The sequence below is a fragment of the Xyrauchen texanus genome, chromosome 20 (genome assembly GCF_025860055.1).
Source record: "Xyrauchen texanus isolate HMW12.3.18 chromosome 20, RBS_HiC_50CHRs, whole genome shotgun sequence".
Taxonomy (NCBI): domain Eukaryota; kingdom Metazoa; phylum Chordata; class Actinopteri; order Cypriniformes; family Catostomidae; genus Xyrauchen; species Xyrauchen texanus.
Window position 1 is genome coordinate 4,731,184 of NC_068295.1, and position 21,166 is coordinate 4,752,349.

At 38.2% G+C, this 21,166-nt stretch overlaps 1 protein-coding gene across 6 annotated transcripts in view; it reads left to right on the forward strand.

The window, feature by feature from the left end:
- LOC127660529 (fibroblast growth factor receptor 2) overlaps positions 1–21,166 on the forward strand; it is a 63,322-nt gene that overhangs the window by 16,270 nt on the left and 25,886 nt on the right. For 2 of the 6 annotated variants that reach the window (XM_052150833.1, XM_052150838.1), the window contains 7 exons: positions 1,592–1,666; positions 4,792–4,961; positions 7,374–7,497; positions 12,159–12,349; positions 14,956–15,100; positions 17,389–17,591; positions 18,863–19,002. In XM_052150833.1, coding sequence (XP_052006793.1) covers positions 1,592–1,666; positions 4,792–4,961; positions 7,374–7,497; positions 12,159–12,349; positions 14,956–15,100; positions 17,389–17,591; positions 18,863–19,002 — 1,048 coding nt within the window. Of the gene's footprint in view, positions 1–1,591; positions 1,667–4,791; positions 4,962–7,373; positions 7,498–12,158; positions 12,350–13,245; positions 13,385–14,955; positions 15,101–17,388; positions 17,592–18,862; positions 19,003–21,166 lie in introns of all 6 variants that reach the window. The other 4 variants (XM_052150837.1, XM_052150836.1, XM_052150834.1 and 1 more) reach the window with 4 other exon arrangements.

A 21,166-nucleotide genomic window follows, 5' to 3' on the forward strand; every position in this document is an offset into this window, starting at 1 on the left:
GGCTGTAGCCTTATACCTCCTCGTCAGCACGCCTGCCTCCCATGTCAGTGACTCTGAGTTCGAATCCCACTCGGAGCAGGTCGAGTAGGCCCGGTTACAGTGGTGCCGAGACCTGGATGGAAGTGAGGTTAAGGGGGGTGAGTGTAACGGTAGCCAGCTGGTAGATAGCTGGGCATTGTGAAAACTTCACTCCCTTGGTCTCAAGATGCGCACTAGCGACTGATGCTAGGGGCTGTAGCCTTTAGCCTCTTCGTTAGAGTGCCCGCCTCCCAGGCCGGAGATGCCGGTTCGAATCCCGCTCAGAGCAGGTCGAGTAGGACCAGTTACAGTGGTGCCATGACCTGGATGGACGTGAGGTTAAGGGGGGTGAGTGTAATGATAGCCAGCTGGTAAATAGCTGTGCATTGTGAAAACCTCACTCCCCTTGTCTCAAGAAGTGCACTAGCGACTGATGCTAGGAGTTGTAGCCTTTAGCCTCTTCGTTAGCACGCCCGCCTCCCATGCCGCAGATGCCGGTTCGAATCCCGCTCGGAGCATGTCGAGTAGGACCGGTTACATATATATAGTATAGAATAGTGATGTACTGTAGTATATATACACTGTATAGAATAACATTATATAATAGTGTTGTGATAAAGTATGGATATACCAAATAGTAAATACTCATACAAATATATAATGTATAGTATAGTAATAAAGTATAAATATATAGAAGAGCAAACTATTGTGATGTAGATGTATAGTATAGAATAGAAAACACTCATAGTACATATAGTATAGAATGGTGATATAGTATAGGTATATAGTATAGAAAGTCTCATTATAAAATAGTGTAGTGATATATTATGGATATATAATATAGTAAACCTCATAATTGTATATAAAGTATAGTATAAAGTATAAATAAATAGTATAGAATAGGCTCATTATAGTATATATTGTATAGATTATAGTGGTATAGTATAGATGTGTACAGTATAGAAAATGCACAGTATTGTATATACTGATATAGTATAGAAAATGGCCAAAGTAAATTATGGTGACACAGATGTATAGTATAGAAACACTCATAGTATATATAGGGATATAATATAGAAAATACATAAAGTAAATTATGGTGATATACTGTAGATGTATAGTATAGAAAACACTCATTATTTTATATAGTATAGAATAGTGATATAGCAAAGATATATAGTATAGAAAGCACTCATTATAGTATATATAACGTATATACTCTATAGAGCCACAAAAATGACTTTACCTTTTGTTTTATCTAAGAAGCCTGTTGTTATCCGATTTCCTTTTCTTTCTTGTGTCATCTCATTAAGTCTTTTATTGTATTAAGACATACAGAATGCCTGTTAAGTGCTATTTAAATACTATTTATCATGTAATAGTTGTTTTAAAGTTTGTTTTTGAAGTTTGTTTAGCTTGGTTAATTTGCATAGTAGATATTGTGACATTATAACATAATAATGATGTGGAGATTATCGCACCAATGTCTCCTGAAATGGTTTATTAGTAATAGTTTGCATAGATGGTGACAGTATTCCATAGAAGGTTACAATATTGCCGGTGCTCTCCGCAGATGCCATCTCATCCGGCGACGATGAGGACGACACAGAGCGATCGGAAGATGTCGGGGCAGACGGCGAACAAATGCGTGAGTATCGGGAACCGGGGCAGAACACTAAATTCCATGTGAATTTTTTGGGTTTTGTTCCATTGCTGATGACAAGGAGTTGTTATAGACAATAAATGGCTGCTAGCTAGATCTGAGTTAGTACTGTCATTTATTAGTGCAGTTGTTTGTTGTGTCAGCCCACATATTTTTTTCATTCAGTGAGGTATTTTGTATCATGTTTGTCACTTTATTTGTCAATAAAACCCCACTCAGTGTTATACTGACAGCAAGCAGTGGAATCAGATGTTAACTATGTCACTAAACAATTTCAACACAGACATTCCCAGAATTCCAGGGCCTAGTCGATCCTTGTCTAACCCGGGGAGGGGCCTTAACTGGGCTCTCTTTTATTTACCTGCTAGGAGATGTGTTTGTGATTGGGTAATGCTCAGAGAATGGGAAAAAGGAAAGATAGAGCTTTCAAGTCTTGTTTTATGACTTGTTGCATTTGATAGTTAAAGCCAACATGAAACGTTATTTACAACCCATCTACATAATCAGTGATAATTCGCTGTTCTTTTCTGCATATCGCGACGCCATTTTGTGGTCCGTTCTGCATAACGCGGTGGCTCATTTTAGCTTATAATGGCCCATTCGGCCTGCTCGATTTTCCCGATGGCCATTCCACCCCTGATTGGCCCCAAAGTGCGTCGGCCCACTGGGGAAATGCACGTTATACCAGATTACCAGTCCAGCCCTGATCATTGTTGTCCATAGAATGCTGTAATTATGACCAATTTCAAAGCATTACATTTTTGGTGGGTAAAAATGCTTCCAGTGTGGATGAAAGGAGTAATGTAGTGCAATATATTGGTGTTTTAAACAAAAATGCATTAGTGTGGACATGGCCAAAGAAGACAAACTATTTTGTTTTGTTAATAGGGTCAATTTGTTTTCTGACTTGAACTTTGATCACTTGTTGGAGAAAGTTGGAGGCCTAAAAGAAGCCATGACAACTAAGGGAAGGATATTGACTAGATGTCAGTTTTGAAACAAGCACCATACCCAACAAAATCTGTTTTGAATTGTGCAAAACTAAATATTAAAGAGGGTGGTTGGAAAGAGAGGTGGAGCAATGTCTTTCAACTAATGGGCTCTGGATTTGGATCTGGACCAACACTTTTCTGTTTATGCTTTGGAGGTCTGGCCTTTGGCCGCGTAAGAGTGGAGTTTAGGCGGGTTTGGAGTTAGGAAGGGGGGTTTTAGTGTATTGAGCATTCAGTGGGTTGGATTTCTGCCCAGTTGAACAACTCAGAACTCTTTGATATTTCTTAGCAAAGGGGGCCTCAACAACACCACTCTCAAAAAAAAAAAAATGTCCCCTCTCATGAGAAAGTTTCATTTATTTGTGAAATGTTTGATGAGGTGGACTAAAGTAGACAACAACACTGGGGTTGTTCAACAACTGCAGGTCTGGTTTTCTACACAGACTGAAAACTTTAGTTGAATTATCTTCAAGGATGTCTCAATTTTTCTGTTTACAGATTGGCCAGGGATTTCATTAACATTTCTTTGAAGATACCAATGGTATTGTGTTCCCATATGAAAGAAAAATAACAAAAGAGATCTCAGTTGTTTCTACTAGACAAAAATTACATTAAATAGAGAGCAAATGTTGGAGACTTGCTTTCTCCTGAAAAAATGCCCCCTGCAATCTCACATGTGTCTCTTGAGTTTAAGATAAGATCTCAACAATGTTTCAAACTCTGCTTAAATTTTCCAAGACAGCAAAGTCAGGGATTTCAATATGAACTCATACATTTCTCATCACATTCTTCCAAGGTTCAATGATCCGATCTATGCTATCTACCTGAACTTTATGGCTCTAATGACATTTTAAGAGAAACATCTGAGACCAAGTTGAAACCTAAATGATAATTCAGAACTTTATTAAGTCTTATGTGCTTTAAAAGTGCAATACAATTTTCTAAATATACACTGGGTTGGTTGTCCTTACAGAAGACTGAAAAATGGCTGTAGGTTAGTCACAGGACCAGTCCGGGTCAGTGAATGGTTAGTCCATCTTTCACCAGAGGTCACCTGCTTTAGGGTTTCGGCACGTCCGGTCAGATGGCCTGGGATCTTTGACCCTACCTCCCCAATGTCTCATCTTCTTCCTGTTCTCATTGAAAGCTTAACCGTTAAATAGTTCAAAGGAGCCAAGCTTACAGACGTTGAGGTCAGAAAGAGGGAAAAAATTCCCAGGAGATGAGATGAAAAGTTGGGTGGTGAGGAAAGAAGGAAAGATAGCTAGACGTTAAAGGAAAGGGTTGGGTTGACAACCAATTAGCATGCCTACATGCTGAAGGGAAGACGTTTGTTTACACGTTTCATATCAAGTTGTTTTAATCTTCCGGTTAGCATCTCTTTCGAACAAAAGAAATTTAATGTGATGGTCCAGTTCTTTCTTGGCGGTCCAGTTCTTTCTTGGCAGGCCATTGAGTTTTTGGACCGACTTGTTTCTCCTAATCTCTCGTGTATGTAGAGCAAACCGAAATATGTTTTTATTTAAGTCGTTCACCGTGAATCGCAGGGTTCCATTAACCATATGGGCGGTGCAGTCATGAGGTGATGCAAGTGTGAATAACTGTTTCGATTTGCATCCGCAGGCATGCCTTCCTGTTTCCTCTTGCTGAGTTTCAGATGGGTTTTTTCTTTCTTTCTTCCTCTCTGTCTGCGCCAGGACGTATTTATGTTGGGGTTGGGGAGTCTGTTTTTTTTGTAATTCCCTGGTGCTTAAACCAGCCTAAGCTGTTTTGCTGTAACTGGTGGTTTAAGGTGGTCTAGCTTGTCTCCCAGTCTGGCCAAGCTAGTCCATAGCTGGTTTAGCTGGTCTGCCAGCTAGTCACCAAGCCTGACCAGCTAAAATGTGCCCTATATCTCTGTAAAACCAGCAAACAGACCAGTTTTCCCAGACTGGGAAACCATCTAAGACCTGCAAACCATCTTAGGCTGGTTTGTATAGCTGTGCAACATGAAGCAATCTTAGAAAGCTTGAAAACTGACAAGAAGGAAAACATAAGCATGTGATTTATGTTGATTCATGTTGATTTGATTTTTGGATGTTGTAAATAGTTGGTTGTAATTGCTCCTTTTTTCTGCAGGGGCACCATATTGGACCTCGCCGGACAAGATGGAGAAGAAGCTACACGCCGTACCGGCGGCCAACACTGTGAAGTTTCGGTGCGCAGCTGGAGGGAACCCCAAACCCAAGATGTGGTGGTTGAAAAATGGGAAACTCTTCAGACAGGAGGATCGTATGGGTGGCTACAAGGTAAGACGTCTTCACTAGTGCAATGCAACCATTTTGTTTGTGCTTGTACCAAAGAAAAAACCATGGTACATGAATATGGTAATCATAGAGTATTATGGTATATCGAAGTTCCATGATATTCAATGGATTTAAGGGCATCAAAATAGTTAGCACGGAACAGCTGGTAAAAAGCACCAGGTCTTGGTTAAAGTGTACCCCAGTCATTATCTGTTTGCTCTGAAAACATAAGAGAGGGTCACTAATGATTGAGCAGCCATTTGCTCAAACTCGATTGAACTGTAGGCACAGATATGAGCGGAATGACTTACTATAGGACTATGAAATGATTTGTTTAATTATATATGCTCATATTACTATTTACTGTAATTGTAGACAAAATGACTTACTATCATTTTTACATTTGAACTGTATGATATTCTGCTGTCTGTTCTTGATATTTTGTCGAGGAAAGCATTTATTATTTTACTTATTTCTCAGTGATGGTTTGAAATATATGTTCGGCTTTGTTTATTTACTCTTAACATACCTGAGGCATAGCATCATGGAAAACTCAAATAGTCCAACCGTGTTTTATTTCCTCTAAACTGAATATGAGTTGGAGAGGCTCAGCTGCTTTAAAACCCTCGAGTGCCTGCGATCTGATGAACTTTATTTTGGTTGGACTCTTTTAGCAGGTTTTGTGAGTAAGAGTTTTGCTAAAGAGAAAAAGTCTTAAATTTCAGTTAAGAAATTAATTTTATCTGGTGCAACTAATGAAAAGATTTTGATTATTAATGTATAATGTAATGTATGATCAAATGTGATTTGTAATGAGTGTTAATGATTGGTTATGATATAAAAAAATTCAATAAATATAATAACAAAACAACCCTTTAAATATTTTCATAAAAAACTTGAAACTTAAATTTAAACTTTATAATCATAAACATGCAATTTTCTCCATAATTAACATGTCAATATAATTATATAACATGTATATAATTATAATTAAAGTAATATAATTAAAAATGTTTTTAAATATATTTCCTTAAACGTTAAGGGGAAGGGGGTGGAGTTAACTGACATAAACAAATGTATTACATTTACATAGTTTACATCATTACATTGATTACATAGTTTGAACTATGTCACTATTGTTGCGTTAACATTAAGAAAAAGCTTTGTGAATTGCATAAAAGACAGTCTTGCCATGTGCAAATCATCAATTGCATTTTAGTTTTTAATTTGACAGGGACAATGCAATGTCACTGTGAAAATAAAGTGACAATTTAATCATTTAATTACATTTTTTAATTTTGACGCTTACATTTTGACACTTTGCGGCCATTAAATGGTTAATCTGGTTTTAGTTTTAGTTTTCATCATTGTTTTAAATTTTTTTTTATATTTTCATATAAAACCCTCTATATTAAGGATATAAGAACTAACTAGTTCCAGCTGTGTGAAGTACTTTGATTTAAATTAAACTGCAAATTAAATAAAATGAATAAAAAATGATATCGTCATAAATGTGAGAAAATATTGTTATGGATAAACTACATAAACTGCAGTGCCTGAGGTACAGAAACTCCCAGTTTGTCTCAGAGCGCTCACGGTGCAACAGGGCTCTGGAGTGAGTCCACGGAAGAGACGCTCGATTTTGTGGCCTGCAGTCACGAGAGCTGCATTCCTGAGGTGGGGGCGGGAGCACGCTCGTCTGTCGGCATGATGATATTACTTTTCCCATGGTGCTCTCGCTTGAAAACCTACTTTCTCTGGCCCAGCTTCTTTCTCTCTCCTGCCTGTCATCTGTACTACTCTCAGTTTTGTCCTCAGTTTTTGTTCTATGACCATGGTTTCGGGTGATTAGCATCGCTTCGAATTGTGAAGCTATTAGTTTAGCAACATTAAGTAGCAAATTAGTGTCTCTATATAATGTTTACATTTTCCCTTCAATCAATCTTCATTTGGAGATCTTTTTTTTGCTATCTAATATACATGTATTAGATCAAAATTCAACAAAAAAAAATGAAGTAGCTTAAATGTAGCAAGCTTCTTTTTTCAATTAAGCTTATAATGTTACTTGCTGCGTTCTGCAAAGGATTAGCTTTAAGTTTAGCTAAGCTCATTTTTAGCTATATACATTTATCAAATCTGGATTTGCTCACAAATAGGTTTAAAGTTGAGTATAATTGTTCCAGAGTCTAGACTAAGTCTTGAGTTTTGGTCAAGATTAATTTGATGCGTAATGAATAAAATAAAGTGCCAGCCAGATACTGTAATGAGGTACGATCCACCAAACTAGTACATGGCACAAACAACTGGAAAACACGAATTAAACAGTTCAAAATGTGTCCTGTTGTACTATGCAGGAAGTTAAGATTGTGTTAATGGACAGTACAGTATATAATGGATTTTTGTGTTGCGGTTCAGGTTCGACACCAACACTGGACTCTAATTATGGAGAGTGTCGTTCCCTCTGATAAAGGCAACTACACCTGCCTGGTTGAAAACTCCTATGGCTCCATCAACCACACCTACACCCTGGATGTAGTGGGTAAGTAAAGTTTGCATGCTTTATGTGTGTAGACACGTTTCTTTGCATGTAAAATGGGTTGTTTGAATCCAACTCTCATAATGTTTTTGGTAAGCAGTTATAGTGAAGTGCTAATGTTACCCAGCTCTTTTTATGGTGTATTAGAAGAACCCAGAAGTGTCATCACAGACTGTTTGTTTAGTAATTTCATCTATAGGTCAATCGAAACCATCCTGAAACCATACTACTGTTTTAAATGCATACACTAATGCACACAGACATATACAAAATGCAGACATACAACGAAATAGGCTCACACACATATAAATGCTCCCTATTTAGGGCCTCTGATCTGGGTTAAGTATAAGCAATCTTTTAGAATGTCTCTGTTTTTCTGTTCGGTTTTATTGCAAGGCTTTAAAGCCCTTTTGTGTCTGGCTCAGTCTAATACCCGCATCACAGAAAAAGCAAGAGAGAATGAGGCAAAACAAGGCAGAGAGTGTTTTTTGCTCTTCTTTGTTCACCTCAATGTCAAAGTAACCTACCAGATAAATCTATCAAATCGACTTGAAGTGGATTGGAGGGTCAGAAGAGAGAAATATTTTTCTCTGTGCCAGAATCGGAATCTTGCTGACTGTTCTGAGAGGTCATTGAAAGTGGCTCTTCTCTGAAATGGCCTGCATTTCAAAGCTGAACAAAGTACAAAGCGCTAACACTCAAAAGAGCCAAACACACTCTAATTATTGCTGTTTACCAAGGACATCAGCCAAATTCCAGTAAAGAAACTTCAACGGTAGATTATTTCCAACAAAACCCCATCTGAGAATTTGAGTTCACATTATATACAGTATCAAATAATTGGAGTTTTGGGTGGCCAGACATTAGCTACACTATTAGCATTTGGTATGGCTGCTGTGACCAAAATCTTATATCACGATATGAGTTATTAAGTCATTTTATGTCATGGTATCGTTATATATGACAATCTAGGTATTTTGTTTTCACATATATTTGCTGAATAACCGTGGTAATATCATATTTTTGGATAATTTAGTGAATAAAATGCTAGCTAATGAAGAGTACTTATGTGATTATTTTCTCTTTTTATTTGGAACTTGATGGGCGCAAACCGAAAAATGAGATTATTCATAACAAATGACTAAATCTGGCAGCAGCGCAAAGACTCAAAACTGTAAAGCTAATATAATAAAAGAAAACGTTCTGACTCGAATTGTTGATTGGATGAGCCGCATTCGAAGACGTTTGTAAAATAGCCGATATAAGCGCACCTGTCATCGCACATCAGTAAAATAAGCTCGGCAACCGTAAACAACTAAACTCTGCTTTGCATTGTGCCGAACAAAGCCCATCCTCGCGTCCTGACTTGTTTGGAATGCATCCACTCTGTATTTTCACATCTTAATATTATTCCGTCGCTAAAAGTAGTTCTGCAATATAAACGGTATTGCAAAATCGTTTGACACCAGGGCTGGACTGGGAAGAGAAATCGGCTCAGGATTTTACATAGCAACTGGTGCAAAAGTTGTTAGGGGGGTGGGGTCACTGTCCTTTTCTTTCCCGTTTTGCAGGTGACCAACCGGCCCGCTCGGTTCTCCCCTTGGCCAGTCCGCCCCTGATTGGCCCCAAAGTGCGTCGACCCACGGGGAAAATGACCGATATGCCAGATTACCAGTTCAGCCCTGTTTGACACATTTCTACCGTTGCATATAGGGATGTCAATTTTCAGACATTTTCATAATCGATCGTTGTGGAAATTAACAATCAATTAATCGTTAACGTTAATGTCGCAAAACGCTCGTGGAGGACTCTAATACGTGCAAATAGCCTATTGTTTAGATATAATTTTAATTAATACACTTAAGAAAGTTGAGTATTTTAAGCTTAGTTCAGTGTATTTAAACACATTTAGACTGTTTAGTTCGAATTTGTAATTGTTTAATTACTGTTAATGAAATACTGTTAGTAGTAACTTCTATCTGAAGATACTTAAGATATATCATTTGTATACATATTTGAGTTCATTAGAACTTCATGTTGTGGATCGTAATCATGATTACTGAATGCATTTGTCCTGAAATTAATTAATCAACGATCGATAAGCTTAATCGATCAAATTGTTAACGACAATTCATTGATTTTCAATTAATCATTAACATCCCTAGTTGCATATCTTCATATTGCCCAGCACTAGTTGGCACAGTGACTCAGTCATCGGCCATCATGTCTCTCTTGACCAATACTGTGCCAACGACAGCGACCCTCTCTGGGCCGTGTATGCCAAGTCAGCAGGTTACACAAAGTTCAACGGTCTCGCTTCGGGACGCCAGATTGGCCTGTAAAAGCCTGGCTAATGATGTAATTGATAGATTGTGATTTGGTGGTGATGTGGGTGAGTGAATGGCACTTGGCACAATTCAAGGGTGACTCAGTGATTTTATAAAGAGCCTCAGAGAAAGATCTGACACTGAACTGGTTATGGTTGGATATATGGAAAATGATTTTGTTGGAGTGAGCTTGTGCACCACTCCGCCACTTAAGATTGGTAGGGTCAGGGGTGTGTTGCTTGCAAAGCATTTCTATAAACATGCATCTGCGTGTGTTTTAGCGATTATGTGTCTGTTGAAGGAAGACTTTTTGCTAGAGGTTTGTATCTGTTTGCAACTACTTGTTTGTAGATTTAAATTACTTACCAGATTAATTAATCTCTCTTAATCAGGCTTTGGTCCCTGTTTTTTACTCACTGGTGCTTAGGCTTTCTATTGTCATTTGAGTTAAGAGTTATTTGAACTTTTAATGACTTGGGTGAAGGATAAAATTCTTCTTTAATTGATTTCTATTTTTGTATTTGGTTATCACTGTTATTGTGATTGAGGGATAGAGAGGACAGCAAACTGTTGGAGAAAGGAATGGATGTATAGTTTAATGGGTAGATGGATGGATGGATGTACAGTTAAATGGGTATATGGATGGCTAGTTGGATGAATGAATGGATGGATAGATAGATGGTTGGATGGTTGGATCATTAAATGGGTATATGAATGGATGGATAGTTACAGTAAATGGTTAGATGGTTAGATAGATGGATGAATGTATAGTTAAATGGTGAATGGATGGATGAATAAAACATTGGTGGATGAATGGATGGCTAGATAAATAGATTCAGAAATGGATGGATGGTTAGTTAAATCAGTATATGGATGGATGATGTGTAGTTAAATGGGTGTATGGATGGATGGTTAAATGGTATATAGATGGATGAATGAATGAATGGATGGATATTTAAAAGGGTATATGGATGGATGGAAAAATGGGAAGATGAATGGATAGATGAATAGATTGAGAAACAGATGGATGGATGGATGAATAGATGAATGAATAGATGGATGGATACATGGAAAGATGATGGATGAATTAATTTATGGATAGTTAAATAGGTATATGGATGGATGAATGGAAGATTGGGTGGATGAATGAATGGATAGATGAATAGATTGAGAAACAGATTGATGGATGGATGTATGGAAATATGACGGTTGAATGAATTAGTGGATAAATGAATTCATGAATTAAATGGGTTTATTGATGATGAATGGAAGAATGGGTGGATGAATTAATGGTTAGATTTATATATTTAGAAACAGATGGATGGATGGATGGGTGGATGGATGAGGTAGATGAGCAGACAGAAAAAAATTCAGTTGTTATGGTTACAGCACATATATTCATTTTACCTTCAAATAGTAGTCAAATACTCACAGAAGTGTCCAGTTTGCCCCAGCATGAGTGGACCCCAGAGCAACTTAATGTCTCTAACTTTTTGTTCCTCATCTGTTTGTCTTTTCCTTTCACTGCCCATCTGTTGGGCATCCTTTATACTTACCATCCTTTGACCCCGGCTCCCTCTTTATTCTGCTTTCTCTCTCTGGTTTGCACCATTGTGTTCAGCTTTTCCTGAGCCTCTTGGTGTGCTCCTCAGTCCTAAATCCTATTACATCCCCCACATGACTTCACTTCTTGTTTGTGGAGGTTATCCTCTCCACATCTTCTGTGTGACATCACGGTTGTGTATCTGTGTGTGTCGAGGTTACCAGGAGACACATCAGAACTGAATGACAGGGTGAGAATAATGTTGTGTTGTGGAGACAAAGAGGTGTGTGTATGGGTGGTTCAGAAATTAGGTTTAGTCTACTTTGTGTGTGTTTCGATTTAATGGGAAATTTAGTTCAGTAATTCTAAGTGTAAGGATCCAAAAGCAAATATAGTTTGCAGTCAGTTTAAAAAATAAAAGGAAACTGTACTACCAAGTGTATTAGCTACTTAAAACCATTTACTTTTGTGAGTCTTTGAATTTATTCAATTTTTTGAGTGTGCAAAACTGAGAAAACAAAAATTACAGCCATAGAGTTGGAGCAGTGTTAAAGTCTGTTAAAGTGTGTATTGTAATTTTGCCAATTTTAAAATACTTTGTCCTATCCCAGTTTAATATGCAGAGACAAATTTATGTAAACCAGACAGCTCCCTAGATTTTGAAACAGAGCTATTGTGTTGTGCTTTTGTTAGTTTGCCTCTTTATTGATAGTGTTCAATCAGAACCAACAGAATAAAGCTACAGTGAGGTACATATTGATATAATGATGCACCTTCTTTTTATTTTATATCAGAACGCTCTCCGCACCGGCCAATTCTTCAGGCAGGCCTGCCGGCTAACATCACCGTACACGTAGGAGAGGATGCTAAGTTTGTCTGTAAAGTCTACAGCGATGCCCAGCCTCACATCCAGTGGCTGCAACACATTATCAAGAACGGCAGCCGTTATGGCCCCGATGGACTCCCATATGTCCGCGTGTTGAAGGTATGCTTAGTTTGTCTTAACCAATCAGACCTCTGTATTCTTATTTAAAGTATCTGTTTGGATCTCAGTCTGATCCATTTTCCTTTTATTCTGTCCTTTTTCTTGGAATATTTTATTGACAAACATTTTGCTGAAAGAACAGCTTAGACCAGAATGAATTGCTGGTTTATGCTGATTTAATAGTGGTTGGACCAGCTTAGTAGGGGTACCAACATACCAACACAATTCTGGGAAGCAGCATCCACAACACAACTATGATGAGGAGGAGAGCATGGCCGGGCCGTGATGGAGCATGGCCAGCTCTGAATCAGCTGATCAGCGGGAGAGCGAGATAAGGGGAGGATGGAGATGCTGGTTCAAGAGAGAGAGACGCACACGGCCGCACTGCATGTTTGTACATGTTGGTTTTAAGTTTAACATTAAAGTTTATGTATACTCTTCAGCCGGTTCCCTCCTTCCCGGGTGTCTGCACCACTGTAACAGGTAAAGGACGGGCAAAGAGGAGGCGGGAACCGGCTGAACAGTAAACATTAACTTGAATGGTAAACTTAAAACCAACATAAACAAATGTGCAGCATGGCTGCGTGCATCTCTCTTTCTCTCTCGAACCGGCATCTCCGGCCGCCCCTTATCTCGCTCTTAGCTGATTAGTTGATTCAGTGCCGGCTGTGCTCCATCACGGCCTGGCCACTGCAAAAACAAAATACTAATCTCTATTCTTGCAGAGGACAAACTGGACGTTCAAGGCATACTCTTGCTGGAAAGATTCTAGACATCTTCTTTTTATTATATGACGTCATGGGTGGTGGTCTTTCCCTCTTCTTCTCCCCATATTATCCACTCTCCTAATGTACGAAATATGTGTGTTTTTTTGTACTTGTTGTGGTACCCCTTAGCGCTCGGGCATAAACAGCTCGGACGTGGAGGTACTCATTCTCACCAATGTCACTGAAGAGGACGCTGGTGAATATATGTGCCAGGTCTCCAATTATCTTGGGCAGGTCAACCAGTCCGGTTGGCTGACTGTCCTACCAGGTAAAAACAAAGAACGAGAAACATTGATCTTCACTGGCGATCTCCCCCTGCTGGTGTTTTGGGTTGTTTTTATGTCATCTTGTTGATCCTGGGATTTCCGCTGAGCTGTTGTGGTGTGTCTGGTGTTTTAATTTTCCCATTTGTTTTGGTGGATCTCTTCCTAAAAGCCTGCCAATCGGCCATGGAAACAAGCCTTTGGTTTGTCCTTGCCACAGTCTTCCTGTTCTGCTTTGTTATTTTTCTTTTCTTTCTCAGATTTCCCATGTCTGTTTTCCACTTTGTCCATTTGGTTTCTGCCAGAGATTGGTCAAGTTCAACAACTAGTCCAGTGTTTTCCATTCCTGATCCTGAAGAGCCCCCAACAATGGACTAGTTGACAAGTTGTCCAAAAAACGATTATGGCAGAGTTTGATTGTGCCGTTTTAGCACTGTAAGCTCTATCCGAGAAGTTGCGCCTTAAAAATGTTCTGTTTAAAGCAGTGCTGCTACTGCCATCACAGCACCGCTTGTGCAACAAATTCACCACCTTTAAAAAGATATTTCAATATAATTCATGTCAGATTCAAATCATCTGTTGTGAGCAATGCCTTGTAAGCCTATCAAGTTGAAAATAGTTCAACTATTAAAAACCCATCTCGAGACCCCTGCATTAAGTACCATTCCATTGAGCTCCGTCTATCTGTTTTTCAACACAACATTGCGTTTTATAAGAACGCCACCCTAAAGTATACTTTGTTTTTCCATGTACCGCTTCGGCTTGCACAGAGTTTGCCTGACTTAAATTACGCCAGCAAAGACACGGATTGTCAGCATGAATTTGTGCACATTTTTGACTGTACTAAAGAGTATCACAAAGCAGCTGTAGCAGGCATGTGTTGAATGCGTACTTTATGGACTTGCTGTCAAAAAAGTAAACTTTGAAAGGCTAGTGCGCTCAACTGTGTGTGATACATAACGAAATGCGGAAAAAACTAAATATATCCCATCTTTAAAAAACATTTCAGATTTGTGTTTGTGGTGGACATGACCCTGTTTCCACTTTCTCAAGATTGACTAATCAACTAGTCAATCCCACTGACTAGTCAATTCTGAACATGGGTAGTTTTACACATTCCTAGTTTCTTCTGCTTTTCTTTATTTGATTCTCCATTTTGTTCTTTCTCTCTTGGCGAAAAGGCAGTGGCTTGTCTTCCATGTTTCTTCACCTGTGTTTGCATGGACATTAAGGATCAGGTGGGCTCACCTTTGTTTGGTTCGGGGCACAAAGGTTTCAGACGTATTTGTTTAAAGTTGTTTTCCTCATCCCCTTACATTTCATTATGGCAGTTTTGTTCTTCCTTTTTGATGATCCCTTCTACCAAAATGGAACATCTACCATCTCTTATGTGTAGATGAGAAATACAACATTAAACCTCTCCCACTTCTTTTTCCTTTTGGTATTTTGGGTCTGATTTGTTTCTTTTCTTCTGTCTTCCCTCCACTTCTCCTCTGTCCATTCTTGTATCTCTCCTTTCATTCCAATCTTCCCTCTCTATCACTTTTCTTCTGCGTTCCTCCTTTGTTTCTCTCAGACGGCAGGTGTGAACACTACGGACAAAGAGATTGAGGTGCTCTACCTGCCTAATGTAACTTTCGAGGATGCGGGGGAGTATACATGCTTGGCGGGTAACTCTATTGGGATCTCCTATCACACTGCTTGGTTGACGGTGCTTCCAGGTATACACTTGTCCTCTACTGCTTCTGTACAGTTTTCTTTACATCAGTGGTATTGGTTGATACCACGCCAATCTTAAGGCGAATCTCTTTCAGAGGGAGTGAAAGACACTTGGAACGATGCTCAGACATTTGAACACAAATCTAATGTCCTTAATTGATCACTGTTGAGTTTGTTCAACATGGCAATAAAAAGTCTTGTCAAATATAAGAGTTTTGCAATAGTCTGTTGGGTGGAAGTGTCCAAAAACTGCACCCAAGTGCTTTTTAGTTCCCTCTTTGTTGCCAGTTTTCTCTTCCCAACTAACATTTTAATGGTCGCATTTTTTAAAAGATGTGTTTTAAAGGAATCGTTCACCCAAGATGGCAGTTCTGTCATTTTATCTCACTTTTCGTGGAAGACTACAGTAGATGTTTGGCAGAATGTATAAGCTGTTCTTGCCTTTACAAAGAAAGCATACAGTGACCAGGGGTTGTCAGAGAAAGGACATTTTTTCACGACTCAGATTTTGGACTGTCCTTCACACAATGCTGTCTTTTGTCTTCAAAAGAATTGGAATATCATACACAAGCCATGTGCACCACTTTTATGATATTTTTATGGTTCTTATTTTCTTTTAGGAGCTTGACAGCCCTAGTTACTGTATGTTTTCATGAAACGAAAGGGGCACCGTGAACATTCTTCAAAAAAAAAAAATATTTGTGCTCCATGAAAGTACGGGTTTGGAACATGAATGATGCCAGAATTGTATTTTGGGGTAAACCTTTCCTTTTAACACTATACCCATTTGTCCATTGAGCCCTATGCCATTCTGATGTGCTTCATTGTCTTTTTCTTTTCATTTCAGCTCTAATAACTGCTTAATTCTCTAAAGAAAGTCCCAGCATTTGCTTTCTTTATCAGATGTTGGGCTTTCTTGGTCATTAGAGCAACTCTAAAACCGCAGTGTTTGTGTTTATTTGTGTGTGTGTGTGTGTGTGTGAGTGTGTGTGAGTGTCTAAAGGAGTTTCCAGACTGACTTGATTTAGTATATAATATCCATTAAGTTTAATTACGTTGGGCAGGTTTAACTGGATAGCACTGAATTAAAAATGTTTCATAGTTTTAAGAACACATTGTCAAAAAGCTAAACAGGTCTATATGAGTCTTATGTGTATCCTGACATGCATAATGCAACAGCATGGCCCTCATCACATTTTAATAAGAGTACATTTCCGGACAAGGAAACAGAAGAAATCTTTGTCTACTAATGGCACCACTTACTAGTCTGTAGTCAGACAGATGGAACTGTGTGTGTTAGTGTACGGCGTGTCCATGAAGCGTATATTCCTGAAGGACTTTAAGTGCCAGGAAGTACTTCGATACTATGGTCATATGTAAATGATTTTGCATTGGTGGTTGTGTATCAGAATGTATGCTGCGATTGACCATGTGCCCAACCAAAAATCCCCATAAGCAAAACAGTTTAATTAACAGGTAAATAGTGTATTCATGAAAATATAACATGTTGTGTGACAGTTAACTTTAGGGGTAGGGTCTATTGAAAATCTCAGCCATGATCACCAAGTCACTTTTGTATCTCAATAAGATTAAATGGCGATCAAATTGAGACTTTTGCTAAAGTCTGTTGCCTCTTCGATTGCTCTCTTGAGAAAAAGACTCAACGTGTCTTAGTTTCAAAAACACATTTGCAATAAAAAGTCCGAAATCACAATATGAACTCAAACATTTCTCATCAAATTCTTCCAAGACCAAATTATTTGAGCTATTCTATCAACAATACTTGTTATATTTTTACACGCTTAGTGTATGTAAGCAATAGTCTCATTTGTGTCAATTTTTTATTTACATGTATTTACATTTATGCATTGGGCAGACGCTTTTATCCAAAGTGTTTCTAGTGCCATGCTGTACCGTTCGAGCTACAGGATCCCTAATTATTTGTAGGAATTGTATTTATTGCATGAAAGGTATTTGTGGAACTCCTTTAGAAGTTTAGAGCGAGAGCTTGAAAAGTCATTGATGTGTTAAGTGTGTATGTTTGTGCCTCTCGCATGATTTGCAGTCTTCAACAACCCTTCCTTTTGCTCTGTTTTGGTATCACTGCTGGAATATTCTCCTGTGAAATCTTCAAGCTCTCGCATCGATTTGGAATCATGTTTTGGGAAATAATAAAGTTTCTGGTGCAATATTCCATCGCTGTATTGCTTGAGGATTAGCTAGAGGCCTTCCTGGTTTGTTCTCTCATTTCTTTGTCCAATTTTGTCTGATAATCCTCGCTACACTACAGCCCAGACAGACACCATTGAGCAAGACTACCCTCCGGACTACATAGAGATTGCAATCTACTGCATAGGTGTCTTTCTCATCGCTTGTATGGTGGTGATCGTCGTAGTTTGCAGAATGAGAACGTCAGCTAAGAAGCCTGATTTTGGGAGTCAACCTGCGGTTCACAAGCTGACCAAACAGATCCCACTGCGCCGCCAGGTAACAGAAAGTAGATAAAGAGTTCCAAAAACCTTTTATACACGTACACATACACACATATATACTTTAAGATAAGGATTTATCGTTATATAGGGGTGTTTTTTAATCTTTTAGTACTGTGGTCTCGGTAAAAATGTTTTAACACATTTTTGGTTAACGAATTGGTTAATAAGTAACTTTTGACATAAATAAAAAAACTATTTATTTGAGGCACAATTGTTTGGTGTGCTGGAAATTATGCCACAACTATTGTACTGTAGGTATGTTGTATTAAATAATATTTTTATCCTGAATAGTATTTCAATATTATATACACTACCGGTCAAAAGTTTTGAAACGCTCATTCTTTATTATAATTTTTTTTTTTTTTTTTTTTTTTTTTACAATTTAGAATAATAGTGAAGTCATCAAAACTCTGGAATAACATAAATGGATCTATGGGAATTATGTTGTGACTAAACAAAATCCAAAATAAATCAAAACGGTGTTATATTTTAGCATCTTAGCAAGATGTCCCCCTTTACCTAGAATTTGCAGACATGTACTCTTGACATTTTCTCAACCAACTTCTTGATGTATCACCCTGGGGTGCTTTTTAAAAAGTATTGAAGGAGTTCCCATCTATGTTGGGCACTTATTGGCTGCTTTTCTTTATTATTTGGTCCAAGTTATCAATTAATATGGTGGCACAATTATATTTTTGTCCACAAAACTAATTTCAAAGATTTAAGCATACGCCTTCAGATCAAACGACTTTTAAGATCACGAGAAACATTTCAGTCAAGTGTTTCAAAACGTTTGACCGGTCGTGTGTATGTGTATCTGCAATAGAAGATTATGCCTTAAAGTTTTGCACTGTGGTGGCTTTGTATGTGATGCTTAGATGTTGTAAGTTATTGAATAACATGTCAGTTTCCCTTGTTGAGAAGATGAAGGTATTCTGTATGGGGTAAGTTCTTCGTTATTGATAAAGAAGCCTCTAAATGGAAAATATCATACATATTTAAGTTTGTTTTGAGTCTACTGATTGAAAATGTAATTTTATTTACTGCATGACTTTTACGTAAACCTGATTAAATAGAGCAAGACAGCTTGCCATATATTTTATTTGGTCTTTAGTCACAGCATGTAATGATGACACACACACACACACACACACACACACACACACACACACACACACACACACACACACACACACACACACACAGCTTTTGATTGTGTATGGTGCTGTCTCAAAGACACAGGTGATCAGCCATTCACCTTTCTCCTCACAGGTGTCTTCTGACTCCAGCTCCTCCATGAGCTCCAGCACGCCACTGGTCAGGATCACAACTCGCCGTAGCTCCGCCCACGATGACCCCATCCCTGAGTATGACCTTCCTGAAGACCCTCGCTGGGAGTTTTCCAGAGACAAGTGAGTTTCCTCAAAGTGGGATTGGTAGAGTGGGTGCGACATATAGTTGATACAAATCGGTTGTCGGTTCAAGTCCCATTAATCATTATCAATGTGCCCTTGAACAAGAAACTCACTTGAAGTCACTTTAGATAAAAGTGTCAGTTAAATGACTCATTTTCTTTCGTTTTTGTAGTTGTTTGCCACCTGTATTAAATTCAAAGTGCAATCATGCATCTTTTAACTTGGAAATCATTGTGATGTGAAACTAATCTTGTTATGTGGTCGCAATCCCATTATGCATAATTATTAACCGGTGACTAATGCTTCTGCAATGTACAATTAATCATTCATCCATTACCACTGATCCATTAATACCCCATAAGTCTTAAAGAGAGATCATATTTTACCCATTTATCTTGGAGATATGAGTTTCTGCTGGTTTGGCTGTTGATAACTTTCTATACAGTATGTGTTACGCATTCTCTTCTGACACTTGGACCTCGATTTCACACCTGTACAGTGTGATTAAGCGAACAAAACCCAACAGAGCTCAGACTCTCAAATTAATGTTTAATTGTCGTGCTTAATATTAACTAAATGCTTCCGGTATCAGTTGTAGCTTTCAATGGGTCCATTGTTGTTGTATTGTTAAAACCTTATATATATAAATCACCAAGAAACCCTGTATAAGGAGTCTGTCATGAACATGGAGAAAAAAGGTGGTCATTTTTGTACTGTTATTGATTTGTATACAGTTAAAGAGGCCGCAAGATTTCAACACTATATTGCAGTTCAAATGCTTACAAAAAGGTTTTTTGGAACACAATAATATGGTGTTCTCTGACGTTCCTTTGAATACATTGTAAATGCCATATTATTTGAACATTGTAATATTTAATAGCCTACTGTTGTATAAAGTACAGTATTATATGACTGTACCATGATACCAAGGAAAACTACTGTCTATTTAATATACGTTACAAAAGGCCGGAAATGTTCATTCGGGAGCTAAGGGGAAGCCCCGTTCTATGGAATTTAAGTTCACGCCCACCATAGAATTGTTGCTTTTGGGCAAACAAGCTAAAACGTGTATTTTTGTGAGGAAGATTTAGTTAGAAATGATACAGTATTTCTTTTTCATTTCAATTGTAATGCACAGTAAATAACCTTATTAGACTCCTTAAAAATGTATCCCAAAATGTTTTGTTGTCTACCTGTTGCTAAATGTAATTCACCCAAAAACGAAAATTCTATCATCATTTCCGTGACCCTCATGATGTTTGTGTGATGAAGTTCTTTCGTGAAACACTCAGTCACCATTCACATTCATTGCATCTTTCTTCCATGCAAAGTCATTGATGTTTGGAACAACATCATACAGGATAGATCATGACAGATTTATAATTTTAGGTGGACTATCCATTTTATCTCTTGGTGCCCTGGGGCCTCATGCCTTTGAGAGGCAGAAGACAGTGGAATGTTAACATTTGCGGCTGGCGTGTAGGATAAACATAACATTGATTATCTGTGGTGGGCTGAACAGACAGAGGCCGCCATTGAGCGTACAGCTCAGAGGGGTTTGTGTTATCACAGACAAAAGATCGGCCCTAGATCCCGCTGCGGGTGTGAATGTTTACATAGCCCGGGGGCAAACCCAACACCTGTCAATCAAAAGTTGACCAAGGGCCGCTGGCAGGTCAAGAGGTCGGGATGTCATAGTAACTGTGAGGGATGAAGATTAAGTGTGTGATTGTGTGAGTGTGTTTGTTTGTTTCAAAACCAGCCATAATTTGGGGAAAGAATTGCTGCAAATGTCCCTAGAAGTTACATTTTAAGAAATGTAACAAAAGTTATTATAAATGCTAAATACTGTTTTTTACTTGCTAAAAAATTCAAAAAAGGTTTCTTTTACCCCACACAGAAATCGAATATACTGTATATAAAAATATATAAATAAAATATTAGTTAATGTATTTGAGCGTATATGCCCATATTTCAAATTGTACTATGTATTTACTAGCGGCACTAAACAGAACTGCAAAATGGTGAAATGTCAGCGTGTTTAGGTGACCTGACTGTTCCTGACATGAAAACAATGGCTCAACCAATGGTGTGAGTTTGGGGCAGGGCTTTAACCGAACAGTGGAAGACTGGGGGAGTGTTTAAAACTTGTATAACAACT